Source organism: Ctenocephalides felis, unplaced genomic scaffold, assembly GCF_003426905.1.
Source record: "Ctenocephalides felis isolate EL2017-DRISC unplaced genomic scaffold, ASM342690v1 CF-g0.4_SCAFFOLD_01170, whole genome shotgun sequence".
Lineage (NCBI taxonomy): Eukaryota > Metazoa > Arthropoda > Insecta > Siphonaptera > Pulicidae > Ctenocephalides > Ctenocephalides felis.
In genome coordinates, this window is record NW_020537324.1 from 34994716 (window position 1) to 35017666 (window position 22951).

The 22951-nt window shown below is 27.5% G+C and overlaps 4 protein-coding genes across 4 annotated transcripts; 1 reads left to right on the forward strand and 3 right to left on the reverse strand.

Moving 5' to 3' along the window:
• Positions 1 to 865: 865 nt before the first annotated feature.
• LOC113368038 (syntaxin-17-like) lies at positions 866 to 2704 on the forward strand. Its single transcript, XM_026609601.1, has 3 exons — positions 866 to 1213; positions 1771 to 2071; positions 2372 to 2704. Exons 1-3 carry the CDS (start codon positions 898 to 900, stop codon positions 2586 to 2588), a joined length of 834 nt encoding a protein of 277 aa, XP_026465386.1. The 5' UTR covers positions 866 to 897; the 3' UTR covers positions 2589 to 2704.
• Positions 2705 to 5039: 2335 nt separating this feature from the next.
• LOC113367129 (Bardet-Biedl syndrome 5 protein homolog) lies at positions 5040 to 7317 on the reverse strand. Its single transcript, XM_026608759.1, has 6 exons — positions 7259 to 7317; positions 6717 to 6865; positions 6465 to 6642; positions 5596 to 5833; positions 5336 to 5527; positions 5040 to 5258 (listed from the first exon to the last, which is right to left on the reverse strand). The coding sequence occupies exons 1-6, from the start codon at positions 7315 to 7317 to the stop codon at positions 5040 to 5042; spliced, it is 1035 nt and encodes a 344-aa protein (XP_026464544.1).
• Positions 7318 to 8039: 722 nt separating this feature from the next.
• LOC113367130 lies at positions 8040 to 9202 on the reverse strand. The gene is made up of 4 exons (XM_026608760.1): positions 9173 to 9202; positions 8839 to 9011; positions 8628 to 8755; positions 8040 to 8158 (listed from the first exon to the last, which is right to left on the reverse strand). The coding sequence occupies exons 1-4, from the start codon at positions 9200 to 9202 to the stop codon at positions 8040 to 8042; spliced, it is 450 nt and encodes a 149-aa protein (XP_026464545.1).
• A 9472-nt stretch (positions 9203 to 18674) lies between these two features.
• Positions 18675 to 22335, reverse strand: LOC113366662 (lectizyme-like). Its single transcript, XM_026608306.1, has 6 exons — positions 22272 to 22335; positions 20983 to 21170; positions 19584 to 19703; positions 19353 to 19502; positions 19086 to 19253; positions 18675 to 18914 (listed from the first exon to the last, which is right to left on the reverse strand). The coding sequence occupies exons 1-6, from the start codon at positions 22327 to 22329 to the stop codon at positions 18798 to 18800; spliced, it is 801 nt and encodes a 266-aa protein (XP_026464091.1). The 5' UTR covers positions 22330 to 22335; the 3' UTR covers positions 18675 to 18797.
• Positions 22336 to 22951: the final 616 nt, after the last annotated feature.

The window sequence follows — 22951 nt, forward strand, 5'->3', positions numbered from 1 at the left end:
AAACATATATATACATAAACATAGTAGACACAGAGCATTTAGTATCAAACATCAACAGGCAGCAAGAAAACGGCCCGGCCGATCTCTACCAAAAACTAATTAGGTCGATTCCCAACCAATATCTTTCGGACGATTTTTGAATTTTCAAAATCGATTCAGAATTGCGGGCTAAAACGTGGACAAAAAACTTTTCATTTCTCTGCTATTTACAAAGAAACGGCTTGGCCGATCGTCGCACAAAAGTGACAAACAATAGTCCTCATCGAGATACATCGAATGGCTTTTAAATTTTTGAAATCGGTCCAGCCGTTTTCGAGAAAACGGCGATTTACGGCAAAAAATCTATTGGTGCACACGCACACACACACACACACACATACTTTTTCCAAATTTGGTCTCATTCGATTCAGAATGGCTTGAAACGTCGAGAAAACATAAAATTAGCGAATCGGATTTTTTGATGAAAACATAAACTTCTTCGTTAAGTTAATAAGCATTGTACAATTCAGTTTCCTGAGAATTGTAGTCGCGACATCTATTGATTTCTTTGTCTGCAGCTGAAGCAGGGACATAAACCTCCCAAAGTGTCAAATACAATGCAAAGCAAAAGTTTATTTGTTAGACAAACAATTTCAATGAGTGACTGAAAAATTTAAACTCAAACTTAAATCGTTTTGTGTAGTGTTTATTTTTACACACACAATGCGTTCATTAAATATTAATTGCTATAACGTTATATTTTCATCTAATTAGAATTATCAATTATTTTGCTTTCTAAAAATATCTAGAATTCATTTGTCATTTATCATGCGTATATAGCAATTTAAATTTATTTCTAGTGATTTAGGACATAATTTTTTTTCAAATTTATTTTTTGTGTTCAATTTGCTTCAAAATATGGCTGAACCATCAAAATTATCAATAAAACGCGTTGAAGTATCTTTAATTAAATTTAATGATGTTATTGTTCCCCATCATGTTGATATATTAAATAAACACAAAGATAATATATTGAAGTATAATGCTGTCGGAGATAATGAAAAAGTTAAGAAGGAACAAGTTAATGCTTCTCGAGTAATCAAGCAACTTAAACAAACCCTGTATGAAATTGAAATGATTAAAGAGCAAGTAACAGAAAGCGATCATGCAAAATTTGATAAAAGCACGGAGAAGTCGATTCAATGTGCTAAAGCAGCAATAAATGAATATTATGGTAAATACTTTATAGTTAGATTATTTTAATTTTTACTTTAAAATGTTTCTAGTACCAATGAAATTATATATTGAATACAAAATAATTATCAAAGCCAAATTAGCAGGGTTTTGAAATGATTATTTCTGTAATTAAATGAGAATGAAAACAATCAAGTCAACATAATTATGATTAAAAAAAGTATTTGAAGTGATTAATAGTGTTTAAAATACAAATATAATGTACAAATATGATTCTCTTAGGATTGTAAAAAACTGCTTTATATCTATTAGCAGTCAAGAAGTAACATGAATGGACATATAGGTGAAAGTTTGTATAAATTAAAGTAAAAAGGAATGTTAGAACTCTGATATTTCAATATATATATATATATATATATATATATATATAATTCTATTCTTAGTTTACTATTATTAATAAAAATAGCACTGCAATTAAATTTAGAAAAATATTGTGTATGTGTTTATTCATTTTGATTAGCTCTCAAATATTTTTTTCAAAAACTAAACATATATGAAATATACTATTTTATAATTCCTGAATAATTTACTTTGAAGACAGTGTATCATCAATTAATGAACATGGAAGTTTGCAGAGTGCAGCTTCACAAGAATTTGCAGAACAATCTACTGAGAAATTGCAAATAATTAAAAATTCTGAAAGTAATCTTGAAGCCGAGGAAGAAATCGAGAAATTAGAAAAGTACTACACTTCTATGGAAGATTTACAAAATGAAGTGCAAGAAATACAAGAATTATTTACAGAATTGAATTCTGTTGTCCATAGACAAGGTGAACATGTCAACGTTGTAGAGAATAATATTGAAAATGCTCAAGAAAATATAAATCAGGGAGCGAGGTATATAAATATTCCTAATATATATATATATATATATATATATATATATATATATATTTGTATAATTAATTCTTTTTCCACTGAATGACGGTCTCGATGAAGACCGAAACGTATGGATAAATAAAGTATTTAAAAACTACTTTAGTTTTTTTTTTCTTTACTTGGTGTTATTGCCCGATTCTAAATAACTCATCTAAATATATATCAACACCAAACTCACATATTTCAAAATATATATATATATATCGTAACATGACATGTTTTATGTCTATATTATAATGAATAAACGTATTACCTTAGGCACCTTGCTCTCGCTGCCAAATTCAAACCTGCCTTTTATCCATTAGCAGGTGCCTTAATTGGCACTTGTGTTGGTGGTCCTATTGGCCTAATAGCTGGTTTCAAAGTTGGTGGAGCAGCAGCAATGGGATGTGGAGTATTAGGATTCACTGGAGGCCAAATACTAAAAAAAAGAAAACCTATAATTATGCAAGATGTTGACAAAAAACAGCAATGATTTATCGGTGGAGCCAAAATCATTAAAAATATGGAGAAACATATCTTTTTTATAAAATAAAAACTAATGTGATCATTGGAATATCATAATTTTTGTACACTAATTTATGTTTAAATGCAAAGAATATTAATAGAAAAATAAATTATTTATGAAATAGTATATTTGTTTAGATTTTGCATACCTCTACCTCTTCACTTCAGTAGTGTATTAATTTTTTTGCGGTACCGGTTGGGATTTTGATACTTCTTCATTCAATATTCAGGATCATGTGTTCAACTTTGACTGAAGAGTTCATGTCGAATTCAAGTAAAACCTTTCAAATTTTTACATAAGGAAAGAAACTTGTTAGTTGCATAAAGCTTAGATAATATTTTAAAGAAAAACTATGTGTATACTTGATTTATAGTTTTATTGAAGTTAGAAGACTTTAAAACAAAAACATATCAAAGACATTGTTCCCTCTGATATAATTATTTAGCATAAACAAAAACAGATTTTTTTTAAACAACTTCTAGAAGCTATGTAGTCACAACTACATAAATAACATGTTATTACATTTTTAAGTAAATTGATTTTTTCAACAGAAAAATATATCCATAAATTCGATATGTGCTGTGATATAAAAAATTGCGTAGAATTTTTCCACCATTCTACTAGAGTTCACTGAGTCTGATAATTGTCGAACAGACTGCTGTAATTTTAATAGGAACTATGTTCATCGAGGCATAATAAGACTAGATAATATATGTTCCCACCGGTAGACACGCGGTCCGGTATAGTGCAGTAATTGGAGAGTAAAAAAAGGGTTAACCTCTGAATTTTTTTTACTGTACTCCGATTTGCACAAAGTTTTGGAAATAGGCTAAATTTACACTTAAGTTAAAAAAAAAAAACAATTTGCAATCCGCCTCCTTTCCCCAGGGGGGGGGGGCTTAATGCCAACGCTACCCGCCAAGGTCGCTTTATGTATAAATTGACATTGAGACATTTAATCGCAAGAAAACTCTAAACTCTCAAACTCTAAAGTGTTTTCTAATACATTTACCTTACAATAAAATCTTGTTTAATCTCTTGAAAATCCTACAACCCTTGCAAACCACTTTTGAGTTAAAAAAAACTTCTATAAGTAGGTATATTTTTATAAAAATTTATTTTGGTATGACATAAAAAGATTTAAGTACATATACATGGTAATTCCCATATCTATAATTTTTTCAAATCTCAAAACTACCCTTAAATATAACAGTTAATTTTTATGATTACATATTTAAAAATTATTTAATTATAGAATAAGAAATCAGAATTTATCATAAACATCATATACATAAGTCTTCTACTACTGGTGGTACCTAATACTGCGTACTTACACATTGTTACAAATATGGTCACAATTTGACAAAAATGCGTTTAGTTTTTGGGTCATAACTCCTTTAATTCTGACTCCATCACAATTTGTAATATACCATTTAGAAGGTAATTAAAAGGGCTCTGTTTTATTATAAATTTGCATAGTTCTGGTCAATTTTTGTGTGAAAAAAAAATAATACAAAACGATATAATAAACCAGAAAAAGGCCTCTGATTTCTATACTTTTATACGTATCTTTTATTTTTTGAGATATAATGAAAAATAAGTTGGATTTTTACAAAAATCGAAAAAAAATATTTTCATAAAACTGTGAGTTTGTACTAAAGTAGTGAATCCACTAAAATTCATCAAGATCTCTATTATGAAGTTAATTCTAGATGGAATGTGAATAATTATGATTTTGGTGGAAATGATGCTCATTTAATCATATGATTGAAATGAAAAAAAAAACATTGCATATGCCTTTTATTTGCATGATAGCTTTATCATTGTACAAGCGAAAAACTTGTAAAAGCACTTATTTTAAAGCTTATTTTGAGCACTATAAAACCCCATTCCACCGGAATATATAAAATGTAACACCTCGCCGTTAGAAGCCTTTGAATATAACAAAAAACGACTTTGGTCTTTGCTTCCTAGAACACTGTATAAAACGCCAAATTACTAAGATTTTAATTGAGATAATTTTTTTCATTACATGATTCTCGTTGAAAGATATATTTTTGAAGATATTTGCAAAAAAAAAACGAAAAAACCGCCAAAAATATTTGAATATTATGAAACATTTTTTTCTTATAATTATTTCTTCTATCGATATCCGACGTTATTTTGGAAAAGTAAAATTACACCATTGAGAAGGGGTGTCATTCCTTCGGGAGGTGGTGGCGGAGTCCAAATTGTTTTGACTTTTGCTCTTAAGGATAAGATGATCCAAATTCCAAAGTCTCATGCAAATCGGAGCACAGTAAAAAAGTTCAGGCCCAAAACGCACCATTGACCGGAGCAGTAATTTATGTTTATTTATCTATGGTAGTAATGTAGTTGCGTTGTGATTCACCGGTGGGCATGCAGTCTTCAACGTAATTATGAAGAAGATGGCATAACTTCCCAAAGACTTTTTATTGTATATCCATTTCTTGGAGTTTCTATGGCCAAACCCAAATCCTTGCTGTAAATTGGAACGCGATCAACAGAATGCTCTCCTTCAGCTATGTACGTAGTTAGTGTAGATGGAGTATCTTTAGATTTATCTAATTCCTGTACATCTTCAAAATTTGGATCAGCAGGCGGTGGACTGAAAACCTATAAATTAATACCGTTTCAATTAATTTCTAATAATAATATACTTATATGTTATTTAAGTATACGTTATACTTTACTTGATCTTTCAACGAATACTCTACACCAAATATAGGGTTTTGGCTATATACAGAGTGTAGTGAAATTAATTCTTTATAGACTGCTCCAAGTCTATCCTCTGGATCAATTCTGAATCCTAATAAATATCCTCCACTCTGCTCCGAAACGATAATGACTAAAGCTGGACCAAATTTACTATCGCGGACTTGGATCTTATTATAAATAGATACTGTTAGTTTTTATATCAACACATTATATCAATTCACAATTAATTTATTACCGTAACTATTTGCATATATGGCAATGTGATATTGAAGCATTCGTTTAGATCTGCATACCAAACTATTCTAATGTTTGTTATTAGAAATGTTCCTAAATTACCCTGGTCGCTCGAAAGATTCCAAACACCATTTACTTTTTGATACACTTGCTCATTTTTTAAGACTGATAGAGCTCCACTATTTAGAATGGATGCTCTTAATTTCAAGTCTCTGTACATTTTTGTCGACGTGTAGGCTCTTAATAATGGTTAATGGATTAATAATAATAATAATTGTTAATGGATTAATAATAATTTTATACATATGTATATAATATATTACATTAGGGAACGAATTCATTATCTTTAAGCGATATTTCAAGACAGTTTATATAATTATAATAATATAAATCGAAGTTCTCTTCTATATTTCCCAGTTTCTTTAATTTCCCACTTAAAATAATGAGATTGCACATGCAGCTGTTTCAATTAAACATTTTGTTTTGTTTTTTAATTTTAATTTTTGTTTTAATTATGTTGTGCTAAAAATCGGAATCAGGTATCACTAAATTTCCGATTAATGAAAATAAACCATCATTTATTTAGGCGTTAACAAATACATATTTTAAACTTACACCATGAATGAATTTATGCTTGGAAGCATTTTAACAGGTACGGATGTTTCACCCAAGTATGGAAAGTATAAGAAAACAGTCTATTTCTATGTTGGATACAAATGTGGAAACAAAAGGAAATTAAATCGAACCAAGAAATTAGGAAGAAAATGCAGGAATGCAACGTGGACTAAAAGTTGTGAAAATATGTATTCTCACACCATGACTTCGATCATGAGCTATCATTCTTTAAAAAATTAAAATTATTTAACTTACTTATGAACACCAATCACTAAAGAAAAATGTTTTTTGTCCAATAAACTAATATCTGTAAAAATAAATTCAAATTTGGAAGACCCATTAGCAGCCATTATATGCAGAGCATCTGTCGTTGCTCTTAGTTTTGATATAACTGTTTTGATACTCATGTTAATTATGCAGTTATATCCTATAGCTGCAATTAAACATAACGAATTAATTAATTAAACAAAAACTATTTCTGAGCATTATATACACAAAAAGGCTCACTCAAATTAACACGAGGTGTAGCATGAGAATGCCACATTAATCTGATATTTGTTATTAACAAACGTCCCTTATCTCCGCTATTTCCTTTAGAATCTTCAACAGCATCCATTCGATCTACCAATTTTTCACCGGATCTTAATTTAAGAATGCTGTGGAAATGCCCAAAATATTATGTTACAAAAGTATAATATAATTCCAATTGTAGTAATTTAAATAATATCAATAAAAAGGAGACTATAATGAATAATTTAAATTTATATTATTATTTATCAATATTACTTGATGTTAATAAATTAGCAGTTGTAATAATTATTGAAATTAAAAAAAAATATATATATATATAAATAGTAATAAAAATGCTCTGTGCGTAATAGTCCAAAACGGTTATAATCATTTTTTCATTGAGATTGTTGATTATTTGAAATTAATAAATTAAATGCCAGTTTTTATTTTAACGACTTTGAAAGTAATACATATTAACTAATTAGTATTAAATAAAAATATACGATGTAGGCGGTAGAGCGAATATCTATCTTACTTACGAGTAGGGAATGTCAAAACGAATTTCTCTATCTTCCCAAACTAATGCAAATTCAGTCATTTTATACAAGTATAATTATTGTTAAATATTATTCAAAAATGTCAATTGACCCTCAAAAATACAAAATATTGTTACCTTGCCAACCGATAATCTAAACATTATTTGCGCATGCTCTTGCTTTGAAAAGTTTACGCATTTATGAACTTGTTCGTTGTTCATCAATTGTGTCGATGAATTTTTGTTAAACATCATAATTCTTTCTAAAATTTTTAAAAGTTTTATACCTGGAATAATTTTTGCATATATTGTTACTTAAGTAACAGTCAATTGATTTTGGTAATTTATAATATTTTTGTTAACATATAGGCGAATCAAGTAATAATAACAATTGTATTGTATTATTATATATATTCGTAAATATTATATTCTCAATATAAAAAGCAAATGTATAACAAATCAAATAAATTATTGAAAATTAAATCAAACTTCATTATAAAATTAAAACTGTCAATTCAACATATATCCTAATACTAAAATGTAAGTAAGTATTACAAAATTGTAAAAAAAAAATATTTATTTTATGTGGATTTTTTTAGTGGAAATATAAAAAATAATGTTATTATACTCTGAAATGTTTTGCTATCATTATTTTTCATTAAATTTTTCATCAAAATTTTGATAATAATAATTTTACTAGCGATTAAATGAAAATATATTGAAATGAAGATATATTCTTCCGCAATATATCCTGTTTGTAATATATATCTGATATAAATATATATCTAATATCCGTCAGAAACTTTCCTTCTCCGTTTTGCTAGTGGCTCCTTATTAGCATTCACAGACGACATTTGCGGAACATCAGACTCGTTTGTTGGTTTTCTTTTAGGCGCAGCACCACCTAAAAAAATTTTATAAGTATATAATAAAAAAATAGTATCACAAATTTATATTCTTATTTTCCTAATTAGTAAGATTTTATTACGAATAATTGGATAACTGAACTTATAATTATAATTATTATCATTAATTATTTATTTAATAAATACTTAGTTGACTTTTTCATTGAAATACTGACACTTAACTATAATTTGAAAACAGATTGATTAGCTCGTATTTTTAAATATTTGCAGACCTAATTAGGTAATTAGAAAATGTTAACATTTTCTATGATATCTTCTTAATGAAAACGTTGATTTATTTCGTGTATTAACAGAATTTTTATAGATAAGTTTCAAGCTAAAATTTTTATATATCTCACAAACACCATTTCACACCTTTGCGAAAAAACAATTTGAAATTTGCAATCCAAAATACATATTTTTGTAGGGAACGGCCAAATGGGTATAACGTGAGATATTATATATTACCCGGTATATCACGAAGAGAGTTATCAACACATGAGTCCGTATTTTTTGCTGTTTCTGAAAGTTCGCCATCTCGAAAATATTGTTTCAAAAAAGGAGCGAGGGCCCTCTTTTTGACTGTTCTTTTGACCCTGTAGTTCAACAAACAATATATTAATGAATAATTACATATAATAAATTTAGTATAAAGAATTTGTATTATTATTTGTATTACGTCATTGATTGTTGTTTTGGTGAAACTGGTCTAAGAATTCCGAATTGATCAATTCGAGCGAATAATTCACTATGAAAATTTTCAGGAATCCCAAGCTCTCGTACCATCCCATCTAAAGAGAATTGAACACGATCTTTGCAGAAAGCCAATATTCTTCGCAAGAAGGCTAAACACTAAAAACAATACATATTATAAATACTTATAGAAGAAATTATACAATTATTATTCTATTATTTTACTTTTTATTAATTTTTACATACGTCTCAATTTTGTTTTATTATATACTTTTTTATATACAAAATCCAGTATATCATTGTTCAATATAAATACTCACGATTCTATCATGTTTGCTAGTTAGTGCCATAATCATTTCATCGTTACAAATACGCGAATGATTATCATTGCAAATGCAACAGATGTGGACATAGTCTGCCGGAAGACGCGATAGGAATCCATAGCAAGCTCCGTGGCTCCAAAAATTGCACCCACAACATAATATCTAAAGTTTGAAGTAATAAAATAAATTCTTATACTAAAAATCATAAAAATAGGTTATTTTGAATTATTAATAGTTTTAAGTTGTTTATAAAATAATCGATGAAAAGTTTTTTATCTGTCCGGAAAGAGGTTTATATTATTTATAATACCCTATAAGCAATGCTTAAAGGATTACGAGTAAAAAGATTCACCAGCATTATCTCAAAAACAAGTAAAGTATGGAATATTTTGATGAAACTATGTTAAAGTAGAAAACATAAGTTGTGTAATCTGCCATCAATTGGTAATTATTTCTAAAGATGTAAATAATAAAAAAATAGTAAATACAAAAATAAATTAAGTTAAAATAAGCAATTTTACAAGAGATAAATCAAATTATTAGTTACTATGATTATAATTATTTTGGGCAAAATCAGGGTTATATACAATGTGTTCTATGTAAAAACGCCCATGAAATTTATATTTGTCATTAGTTGAATAATGGAGAATTTAACTGTGCAATATACCTCTAGCATTGAAAATAAGACATTGGAAACATATTTTTATAATTAGGGAATAGTTAACTGGAAATTTTACTAATCGTGATTTAATAGTTGAGGGTTGTGATAGAGTTCTTTTGGTTTAGAAGACAGTACAATTACTGTCAATCAAATTAAAACTTTGTGCCCCGACGCACTCTGTATAAAATCATTAATCTATTTAAAAAATAATTCAATAAAATAAAAATTAAAAAATGGTCAGCTTAAAATAATATAAAATAGCTTTTAATAAAAGACAATTTGCTGCTATAAATAATAATAGTACCTTTTTTGTTGAACTTAAAAAATTAAAAACTACTTGTTTTTTTACTAAAGTTTCTCAAAATATTTTAGATATTAGTGAAAAATGCAAAAATTCAGCACATTGAATTAAGTAATTTAAACTCACCATAACAGCGTGTTCATCATTGTTCTCGCAAACGCATAATATTTTCACATCCTCATATATGTTATCGCTATCTATAGTTATATAGAAAGTTAATAAATATTTAAACCATAACATAAGCCATTATTATAACAATTTGTCCAATATTTTAACGAATCTAATATTTTTGAACAAATTTTTAATTTCAATTATAGAGAAGCATAGATAATAATTAACCACCTTCAAATCATATTATGAACTTCGTACCTTTGTCATTATCCATGACGACATCTGAAGGAGTAGCTTTATTTTTATTATCATAGGTATAATTGGTATCCATAGGAGACCTCTGCACGTCCCGCTCTACAATATTAATTGTTTTATTATGGAAGTTTGTTAGATTAGTAGCTTTGCTGACTGCTGATGGAATCATTGAGCAAGAATTTGCATAGATTGGTCGGGGTTGGCGATTTGTAACCGGAGAAAACATCTACAAATATATATATATAATATGCATAAATATCAAAATTGGCTTTTTTCTTGTCTAGCATTTCTAAACTATATATCAATTATTATTTAACTATATCAATAAACATAAAAAAGAAAATGAAATGAAAAATTCCAATTTCTCATTAAAATGCTGCCATATATGTAAAATTTTTATTTGGCACATCATTCTTCATTATACGAATAATTGATAGTATCTCAATGCCTTTAATTTGAAATCACCTCGCCAAGAAGTTATATAACTACGTTTTTGAGCACAAAATGTAAAGCAGTGCTTTACATTAATTCATAGAGAATATTATCACTTGAATGAATTGATTTATTTAATAAATATTTGTTTTTCATTGCAAACAAATTATTATTATTATATACTAAATATATTACTCACTAAATATTAATTATTTCAGTTATATTTTATTATATTAAATACATATATAGTATACATATATGTACCTATTTATCTAAAAATAAGAAACTTAAAATCACAAAATATATTGTAATACTAAAACTTAATGTTCGAGAAATGTCATTTTTTAATTTCATTAAAAATTTGCAAATTTATGTGGTTACAACAAAAGCAAATATATGCTTACCACAGCATCAAGAGAAGTATCATGATAAATACCCATATCTTCAGTCATTGTATTTAACTGCATCATAACTTCTGGACTTTTAGATCCACCAATGCCTGTCATATTCTGAAATATATTTATTATTGCATCAAATTTTTATAGAATATATTGACTATAATTGTAAATTTTGACTTATGTTTAAAAACACTCACAGCGGCCTCCGACGTGTTGCATATATTTTCCGTTTGAGAGTTTTCCACAACTTCACAATTTTCATTTGTCTGTTTACCAGCATCCGAGGTATGAATATCTACATCTACAAACTAAAAAAAATATTTATTGAAAATATTAAAACACTAAAACAGTAATATAATTCAGAAATTGAAGAACATTTGCAATAAAAGCTATATAACTACAATATTTTTAAAATTAATTACCTTAGCAATCGCTCCCATACTAATAGAATGGTATGGCGTGAAGCATTTACCAACTTCTATATTATAAAGATCTGGTGGATACTCAAATGCTTGATATGAGCAAGCCTTAAAACCAGGTGGTTGATACTCATCAGGAGTTCCTATTAAAAAAATAGATTTTAAAGTTCGAGAGTTTTAAATAAAAATAAATACTAAATAAATATATAACAATTTACCATCATAGTATGTTAACATCATGGCTAATGAGCAACCCTTCGGTAATTCTGGCATATTTTTTACAATTTCTAAGCAATTGTATAAACAATCGAAGATATCACTTTCAAGTGTTTTTGCAGATATTTTGGATGAGTCGATCTTTATGAGCCTTAAATAAAATAATAAATTTTACAACTATTTTTTTTTATTATTACATATATTCACATATATTCATGAATATTGTATCATTTTTTATGTTCTAAATAGATGTATTTTATAAAAAAATACTATTACTTCTTACAAATACTAAAATAATTCACATAATTAACTAATAATTTGAGCAATATATTAAACATTTTTCTTTGGTACCAATTTTTTGAATCGCAAAATGTAAGTGACTTTATTTTTAAATATTTGCTAGAAGTAATAAATATTAAATACATGTAGTGTGTGTACTACAAGATTTATGTTATATTAAAATATTAATAGAATGCAGATCAGTCAATTCTTTTATTTTTAAAGTAACTCAACTTAAATTCTCTTAAAAAGTAATTATATTGCATTATATATTGGTTACAAAAAAATTTAAAAGCGCCCATTACAATAACTCACGAAATTGAATATTAACAAGAAAAGAATTTTGTCTTTTGTATATATATATATATATATATATATATATATATATATATATATGTGTGTGTGTATATATCTAACAAACTATATCTAAAAAACATTTTTAAAATTTTTGAATTTTTTTCATGCTAATTCCATACGAAACTTTGATTTAATTGCGCACTATCTAAAAGTTAATATTAAAAGCTAAAATTTTTTTATCAATTTGAGCCCCTGGGAGCAAGAAAATTCGAAAATGTTCATAATAAGGACCAACCTAATGTATATTTATATTTTCATTTGATGTTAACATATGTATTAACAAAGTCTCATAACTCAAAAGGCAAAAGCTCAGATATCAAAGGGCATAAATCAATAAAAAACAAATTTTTCTTAAAAATTCATTTTACAATCAGGGCAAGATATAACATATATTATGTGTACTAAGTTTACAGATAACACATATATTGCACATTTACTATTTGTGATATTTTTATTGTTAGTATTCTGTGAAATATTATATTAGTTACAATATTAATGTCTATATTTCTCATTGTTAGTGTAGTGCATTACCATATTCTGATACCATGGATTACTGAAGTTTCTGTTTTTAACTCTAAGATTATCGCCAATACGTATGGATTGTAAAATATTTTTTTTTTTTAAATTATGGTTCTTTATTGATAGTATGCGCGATTATTATGATTACAATACTTCAAATAATATATCAACAAAAAAAAATTAATACCCACATATATGTATATATAATAAATTTTAATTCTTACCGGCTATTGGCGAACGTTGTATTACTTTCAAAATTGCAAGCGTCACTATATTTTATTCTAAACGTATAACTCTCCAACGCTTTACCAATGTCTTCTTGTCCGGGCGGTTGTACAGCGACAATGATGTCTCGCAACTTCAATAGATTATAAAACCAAATTATATTTTGCGACATATACACATTATACATATACAATATATAATTACATATCCTTTTTTCATTGCATCAAAGCATCCTTTAACCCACTTAAGAAATCTCGTTATTTTTGGGTCCGATTTGACATTTTGCAACATATGCATCGTCAAGGTTCCAATTTTACGAGGGCGAAAATATTCCTTTGAATAAATCTTTCGCAGATAACATATAGCACTAATTGAAACTGCAAATAACTGTCTAGTTAAGGTCATAGAATTAGTTTCCGATTTGAAAGCTAGTTCAGGCTTCACGAGTATATTTGTGGTATTCTGTGAAAAAAACGAAAAGTATTTGAAACATTTGTAGAAATAGCTTTATGAATGCACAATAAAATAAAAACTTTACTAGACAATCGACTTCCGTTTGGGATCCTTTTAATAACGTTTTAGTACTCATTTTTAACGTTTGTTAATAACTTTGAAACACACTTCGAAACAACTGTACGCAAAATGGCGATTACGTTGTACATCTCTCGGCGCACCAGAAAATCTAAGCAGTGCAACCAACGAAATAAATGAATAATATAAAATTGACATGTATGTTCTTTTACTAACTTCTCGAATGATAAAAATTCAAACACGGTTTTAGTTTTATTATTGACAAGTCGCGATTAGGTAACCACACAATTATTTTTGTCGTTTTTAATAAGAAACTTCGATTGATGTTGTATATTATAATTTTTAATTGATTTGATCTTTTTCCTTGTCATTGAATTGTATTAATTAACTTATTGTAAAAATATAAATTGTTTGTTTTAATTAATTACTAATTTAACAGATGTGAACTATGTATCTCCATAAAAAATAACTATCTGCAACTGTTATTTTGTAAAAAAAATGATGCGTGTGATAACATTTTTTCTTTTCATAATGGTATCAAAAAGTAATAATAGACTATAATTATTATAGGTAATTATCAAAATTTAAATATTGGTGGTAATTGTAAAGAAGTTAAAATATAAACCAAACGTAAACGTACAGACATAAAATAACTAGTGGTGTAATCGAAGATACTACTTTTAAGTGTTTTTAAGGATATTATGGATAAGTCGATCTTTATGAGCTTTAAATAAAATCATAAATTTCACAATTAATTTTTTAAAGCTCCCATTACAATACCTATACGAATATAAAAAGTATAAATATAGTATAAGTATAAAACTAGTGGTGTATAGCCTTAAGGCAAATTGCTGGAACTTTCCGTACCGTAACGAAATGTTCGAAGAATATAATGAAATGTTTTCAAATAGATTATTATACATACCTACTGTTACATTGTCTAATATTTATAAGAATTATATAAACTGCAAAGTTGAAATTATTTGTTTAAAGTATATTAGAACTTTAGTCAGAATCCAATCAGAATCGAATCATTTGGCGGTCAAAAATGATCTTTAGACATATGCACATCAAATTATCAGATATTTTATAGAGATTTTAACAATAAGTATTAATTTTGTTTACATTCCTATGGGTTCCCTACCAATATTCATCCGTTAGACGGCGTCGCGGCGCTTACGCACTTCGATATTTCGTCTCTATGCAGTTAAAGCAGTACCAAAATATTTCAAAACTAGTGGGGCGCATGGCATAGTGCCCCTAGACAATATTAGAATACCCCGTGTTTATAGTGCCTTAAGGCAAATTGCTGGAACTCCTCGTACCAAAAATGATTTTTTTTTTAAAAAGGTTAACATTTTTGAAAAAAAATACTCTGAAAAAATTAGATTTTTGAGAAACTATAAATTTTTGACAAAAACTTACTTTTTTTTGAAAAAAAGACTTTTTGAAGAAAAATTTATTTTGAAATATTTTGAAAATTCTAAACTTTTTTTCAAAGCAATCGTACTGCTTTAACTGCATAGAGACGAAATATCGAAGCGCGTAATCGCTGCGTCGCCATCTAACGGATAAACATTGGCACGGAACCCATAGGAATGTAAACATAATTTATACTTATTGTTAAAATCTCTATAAAATATCTGATAATTTAACGTGCATATGTCTAATGATCATTTTTGACCGCCAAATAGCATTTTTTTAATTTTTTTTTACCAGATCTCCGAAACCGCTAGACCTGCCTTTATGAAAGTTTGATCAGTTATTCATCTTGTTAATACAAGTAAAATGTTTTTTGAATTATTCAAATCGGACGCTCCGTTCTCTTAAAAACTGAGTTACCGTTTATGGCATTTTTTGCTCTATATCTTCGGAACGGCTAAACCTGCCTTCGTCAAAAACTAATCAACATGTTTCCTTATCAATACGAATTGAATGTTTTTTTGAATTATTCAAACCGCTTTATACGTGTTCCCGAAATCGTCGACGAAAATTTGTATCTGCACACACACACATACACACACACATACATACACACTGACACATACATCCATTTTTTCTAAGGTATGCCAAAATGTTCAGAAGGTTTTGAAACGTAAAGATATATAAACATTTTCATGTTTACCTACGGGAAGTTAATAAATTTTTCTTCAAAAAGTTTTTTTTTTTCAAAAAAAAGTAAATTTTTGTCAAAAATTTATAGTTTCTTAAAAATCTAATTTTTTTTAATAATGTTAATCTTTTTAAAAAAAAATAATTTTTGGTACGAGAAGTTCCAGCAATTTGCCTTAAGACACGATGCCATGCACCCCACTAGTTTTTATTATGTTTTATCAACGGAGAAGACTGCAATCATTGCAGCAGTGGAGGACCTTTTTTTTGGCGCCGCCGGAGATTGCATGTCATTTCAAAAATATTTAATATTTTATTTCAAACATTTTACTGTGTATTCTCAAGACATGTATAAATATACCCTCAAAAATTTTAAATAAATCGATTCACTAGTTTTATTATTTTTTAATACCCATAAATGATCTTTTTTAGGTTGTCACACTAGGTGTGCCCCTTAAGAAGTGTTAGTTGTATATACTCGGCTGAAAATTCCTATTCCTTTAATTTAATAAAATCTTTATTATTTTCATACGTTTTGACGTATGACCTATGCGACAATGAAACACATAAATGAAACTAATATGGTGTAAAGACTTACATGTAAATTGGAATGTTTTTATTCATTCGATCATAATTATTAATTAAGTCTTTACACCATATTACTTCTTTTTATACCAGTTTTATTTATCAGTTTCATAATATGTTGGTTTTATTTATCTGTTCGGTAATAATGCATTATTATCGTTGAATAATTATGAATATTTCAATTAACATGTAAGTCTTTATTTATCTGTTTCATTTTCACATAAGTTAGAGTCTAACTTATGTTGTATGTATATATCTTCAGTAGACTACAAAAGAAACGAATATTAAACGTTCAACTGTTAGACTTTAATATTCGTTGCTTTTGTAGTCCACAGAAGATATATATACAACATGTATATATATAACATATGTATATATATTATATATATATATACAGGGCCGGTCCTGGGGTCCTTAGCGCCCGCATGCAACTTTTTTTCTAGCGCCCCCCCTCCTCTATTAATTTTCAGCGTTTTAACAGTTTATCATTGAAATTATATAAATTTTTAGATATTTTTTAAAAAATTATTTTTAATTATTCTTTATTTATTATTTTCGATATCAATAAATAAAGCAATCCTTGTCATAATTTCACATTTTAGTAATATTCAATATGTAGTAGATTGGTTATAAGATGTAAATTCGACTACCATAGCAAAAAAATTGATATTTTTGTTAGATTAAAGTTATAGAATTTAAGAAATGCATTTCAGAAATAAGATCTTGATATCAAAATAATAAATCCTATTTCTGAAATGCATTTCTTAAATTCTATAACTTTAATTTAACAAAAATATTAAGTGAAATAAAAAAAATAATTTGTAATTATTCTGGATTTAGTGCAAAAAAATAAAATATAATCTAATAGCGTATAAAATATATTGATTTTAAATTTATTTAAAGAATTGAGGCTATTCGGGGGTTATAATCAAATATTTTTAAATTCTTAATTATTTTTAATGTATGTGCAATATTAATATTTGAGAAAACTAGTATTTCATTTTCAATCATAACACTCGTATTTCATGTTGGATTTTTAAATTTTAATTTAATTTAATTTTTCGTCGTAAACTTCTTTTTATTGATATCGTAAAAGCCGTCATATTCAGTTTTGTTTTTAAAGTTAAATTTTTAACGTATTTTAAAAGTATTGTCCAAAAATCAGTAAAAAATGCAAAGAAATTACACATTTCTTGAACTATATTGGAAAAAAAACTTATTATATTTGATATGTATTATTTCTGCATAGTTAATAATTATTAAATTTAGAGTATGGTCACCACTAGGTATAAAAAAAGCCTTAAGATTTTCGTTCCAAAGTAAATTTTGCTTTCATTTTTCATATTTTCCATTCATAACCCTATCCACGCATGTCTTCAACATTTAAAATTCATCAGATGCGAAACATTTGCGACAAAACTTGTAATAAACATGTCATTTTCTAAGCACTGACTCCCCATTTTTTATTTTTCCGATTATAATTTGTTTATATTTTTTAACAAGTTCCGTTTCTGAACTAAAACTAAATGCCCAACAATTAATTTAATCTTTTGCAGATTTGCGCTTATGGGATTGAACATTAGAAAATTTCTGTTTCGATTCCACGGTAACTTCAAACAAAGAAAAAATTGAATAAGTAGATTAAGCAATAAACAGAATTGTTATTTACTAATTTGCAGAATTATTAATCGGTTAATTGTTTCTACTGATATCACATTGCAAAATAAATATGCTTTCCCTAGTTAAGTTAGATTGTTTATTATAATTTATTAGGTATTTTAGATTTTATATAAATAATTCTAGATTTTATATAAAAAAATATAAATATTATATTATAAATTTAATTTCCGTAACTCGTTTTGGCGCCCCCTAAGGCGTGCGCCCGCATTTTTTGCATGCATCGCATGCAAGGCAGGACCGGCCCTGTATATATATATATATATATATATATATAAATATATATATGTGTGTGTGTGTGTATGTTGTATGTATATCTTCAGTAGAATATATATATATATATAATATATATATATATATATATATATATATATGTATATATATATTCATTACATGAATTGTCAAAGAACAAAACTTTATAATTGTTAATTGTTTATTGGAAAGTAATGAAAATGGTTGTTAGTTGTTAGTACAGATCATGCATAATTATTATTAATGTTATTGAAAAAAGATATCAGACATATAATTTAAATTCGTAAAAGACTTATTGTGAGTTTTCTTTAATCCAATCCAAGTAACCAGAGACCCTTGTGTAAACAGAAGGCCTATCCCTGGATCCGCATGGAATGTATCCCCATGATACAACTCCCAAAAGTGTAGCCTGAAATAGAGTTTACGCATAATATTAACAGATTAAGTAAAACAAAGTTTCTCAATTTCAATAAAAAATATTTTTATAAGTGAACAAGTAGTTTTACAAGAATAACATATTCTATTTTACTATGTGTTATCACGTATCAAAATTTGTTACAAAAAATATCATTATACTGACCTCATTTCCATTATATTGTACAAGTGGGCCGCCAGAGTCACCAGAGCAAGCGCTTACTCCACCGGTCAAGGGTCCAGTGCAGAGGTTCAAGGGGTGAAGTGGTGAGGCTCCAGGACCTCCCAATACTTTCTCACATTCGGCATAAGATACAATTGGTTTGTCAACGGTCTACGATAAAATAAAATAATAAATCTTTATATTTATTAACTTAGGTATAAAAAATAACTTTATTTTTAATGTTTTAAACTTTAAATAATTTCAACGTACCTGTAAAAGGTTGGGGTAAGATGGGAAATTGGAAGTAGATGTTGATCCCCATCCGGACAAAGTAACTTGGCCAGAGTGTGCTTCATCTCTACTTGGCAGTTTAACGGCTTGAACGGCAGAGTTCAATTTGAATGGAGTTGCCAATTCAATCTAAGGATCACAATAATATGTTATTATTTAGACTTTATTCAATTATTTGTATACGGTAGTGATATTTAAAAAAAATCTTACCAAAGCAATATCGTATGGGCCAACACCTCCAGAATAAGATTTGTGCACGATGGTCCTCTTGAAGGCTGAACGTTGTTCAGTGGATTCAGATTTAGACAAATCGTGTTTTCCGGCTACAGCCTAAAAAATTGAATAAAATATCATAATGTTGAAATGATAATAAAATTTTTTCAATTATCAATAAACATACAAAATTACAATACATATATATGGGGTAGAGCGGGGCTCAAAGGTCCGCGGGTAAAAAAGTCCAACACCCATATCAAAAAATCAAGTGAAGTTAAGAATTGTTTAACAACGATATTTGAAAGTGAAGGGAAAAAGAAGAATAACCAGCCTTCACATAGACTTTTGCGACGTTGCTATCTCAAGATAAAGGGCGATGTTTGAAAATCCATAACAAAAGTATTTTCTCTGATGTTAGTTTTTTTTTATTGTGAGCACTTTTGTTTAGTTTACGAAACCTTATATAATTTTAATTATACGTTATTTAATTATTTTATAAGATGTATTATCAATTTTAAGTTGGATTCAACAGTTTTTTTATATAGCTTCTATTAAAACTTATATGTGAGTGGGGTAAAACCTTCTGAACATTTACTTTAGTAAAAGTATAAACAATAAAAAATAGTAAATAAAAAAGTAAATTATTTTGAAAAAAGCAACAGAAGATAAATTAAATCAATAAATATTCGAACTCTGCTGATGATTATTTCAAATAATTGGCAAAATACTCGATCAAGGTTAGATACAGTGTGATCTCTGTAAAAAATGTATCCATGAAATTTACATTTTGCATTGGTTGAATAATGTAGATATTATTTCGTAAAATTGCTTTTAAATTAGAAATAAGACATTAGACCCGTTTGCCACCTTATTGGCCAACCCATTTTACGTCGTCTTTGGGGTAAAAGGTCAGGTGACTATTTAAAAAAACGAAAAAAACACAGTTATACAATGATTAATTAGCTTGGAATTTTACTGAACATAGTCAGATAGTTGTTTGTTTGATTTGTGTTATTTTTTATGATATACTTAATTGGTATGGTTGTGACTTTTCCCCTATAAATTATCAAAATTAATAGTTTTATAAAAATTGATAATTTTATATTTTCGCAATAATTTTTTCTCATAAAAAATATCAACATTTAATCACCTCAAATCCAAAAGTACCACTGATGCAGTGAGCGGCAGTGACAACCCACTTTCCTAGCTTGGAATTTTACTGAACATAGTCAGATAGTTGTTTGTTTGATTTGTGTTATTTTTTATGATATACTTAATTGGTATGGTTGTGACTTTTCCCCTATAAATTATCAAAATTAATAGTTTTATAAAAATTGATAATTTATATTTTCGCAATATTTTTTCTCATAAAAAATATCAACATTTTAATCACCTCAAATCCAAAAGTACCACTGATGCAGTGAGCGGCAGTGACAACCCACTTTTCATTGAGTACTGAACCACCGCAGAAGTGGTCTTTGTTTCTTTGCAAAGATACCTGCCATGGGAATTGGTGCTCGCTGGCGGTGTGACCACCTACAACACGTGGGAAGCCATCGGGGAAGCCGACCACCTCAATTTCTGAAAGATTTATTAGATATTTTACATAAAACATAAATTATATTTCTCCTAGCGACATCTGTCAACTGGGCCCTATTCCTTCTCTTCCCTACTTGATATTCCATGACTTATCTATTTGACCTTGATAGAGAATTCAGTTCAGTACAGTCAACGACTTGTAACGGATAACACATAATGCTAATATAGGTTTCCATATTTTAGATTTTAAATTTATAACAAACTGATAATAACACAAACCTAGTCTCGAAACGTTGGTGAAATTATTATTTAATAAATAGTGCAAAAAAGAGTGTTGTTTGTTCATATTTCTAAATTAATAAATTATATTATATATACAAATAAAATGCAATATTTCTGAAAAAAATCGAAAAATCCGATGCAAGAGATGTGTCCATCAGAAAAATATTGAAAAACTCACAGTTATCAAAATCTCTGATTACTGACAATTGTAACCACATATGTTAGTACTGATTGCGGAGTAATGTAATAATGTGAGTCTCAAATTTTTAATTATCACTGATGATGACAAAACCTCTTATATCGAAATGTAGGAAAAAAGAATGATTTAAGAAAAAGCTTTTTATTTTAATTTGGCCTAGTGCGTTTGAGGTTTATATATTTGTATTTTATATATTATCAGGTAAATATATTAAAAAAGCACAAAAATAATTTATTATGCAAATTTTATATTTCACGTTATGGTTTTAATATGCCAATTGTATGAGTAATTTACAACTAGTATATTGGTAATAACAAATAAAAAAATTGAATTTATTAGTATTTAATTTAATCCAAATAGTATGATCTGAACAAATATTAGAAAAAACTTAAAATATTGTTAAAAAAATACTCTATAATCAATCTATTGAGAGCGATCATACGAACATACGTAATTTAAAAAAAACTTATATTTTTGAAACAATTAACTACAGTAATTATTTAATTAATAAATATTTCAAAAATACTTACTACTAAAAAAGTGACAACAACGCATAAAAATGCATTATTTAATAAACCGAGAAAATTGATCCATTTTATTAATTTATAATAATATTCTATATTTCAAGTCAATTAAATAATTATTTAATGATTTTAACTTACCGCTGGCTGGAGCTGCGGTGGCAGCAGCCACTAACAAGACGAAGACAAACAGTTTCATGTTGTAGAGTATTTGATACTACTATGCTTAGTTTGGATATTTCCCTCATTATTTATATTATTTTTCTAGGCTTATCTAAGAAAATTATTGCAAAACATGCCCTTGTCTTATCGATTTATTAACGGATTAAGAGTTGCTGCTGCCAGATAACGGTTATCTGATGATTCCGAAATTAAAATTGCGCGATCACTGTAGTATATTTTACCTTATTGGAAATTCTAGTTTGAAAGAGATTTCGCATCAGCTAATATCAAATCTTTACATTTTGTGATGTATCATTCAGATAAGTCTAGTAATTTATTTGGACTTGATTAGATAAATGTGGCCCATGGGAATTTCCAAATTCTATGACAAATTGTAATTTTTGCAAAAAAAATTTGTGATTAGAATTTTCATTTTGAAGCATAATTGATTTAGATTTTCTAAAAGTGTAATACAAAGAGTTTGGTTCTTGCACCTGTAATTTATCATTGAACTCATCAAAAACATTTGAAAACAGTAATTGAAACAGTTTTTACAATTAATTTATATTTCAGATTTCTCTAGTTAGTGTTGTATCATTCTAAAAAAAAATTGATGTAAGCACAATATTTTTGCATTTTCGAAAGGCTTAGTTTTACTT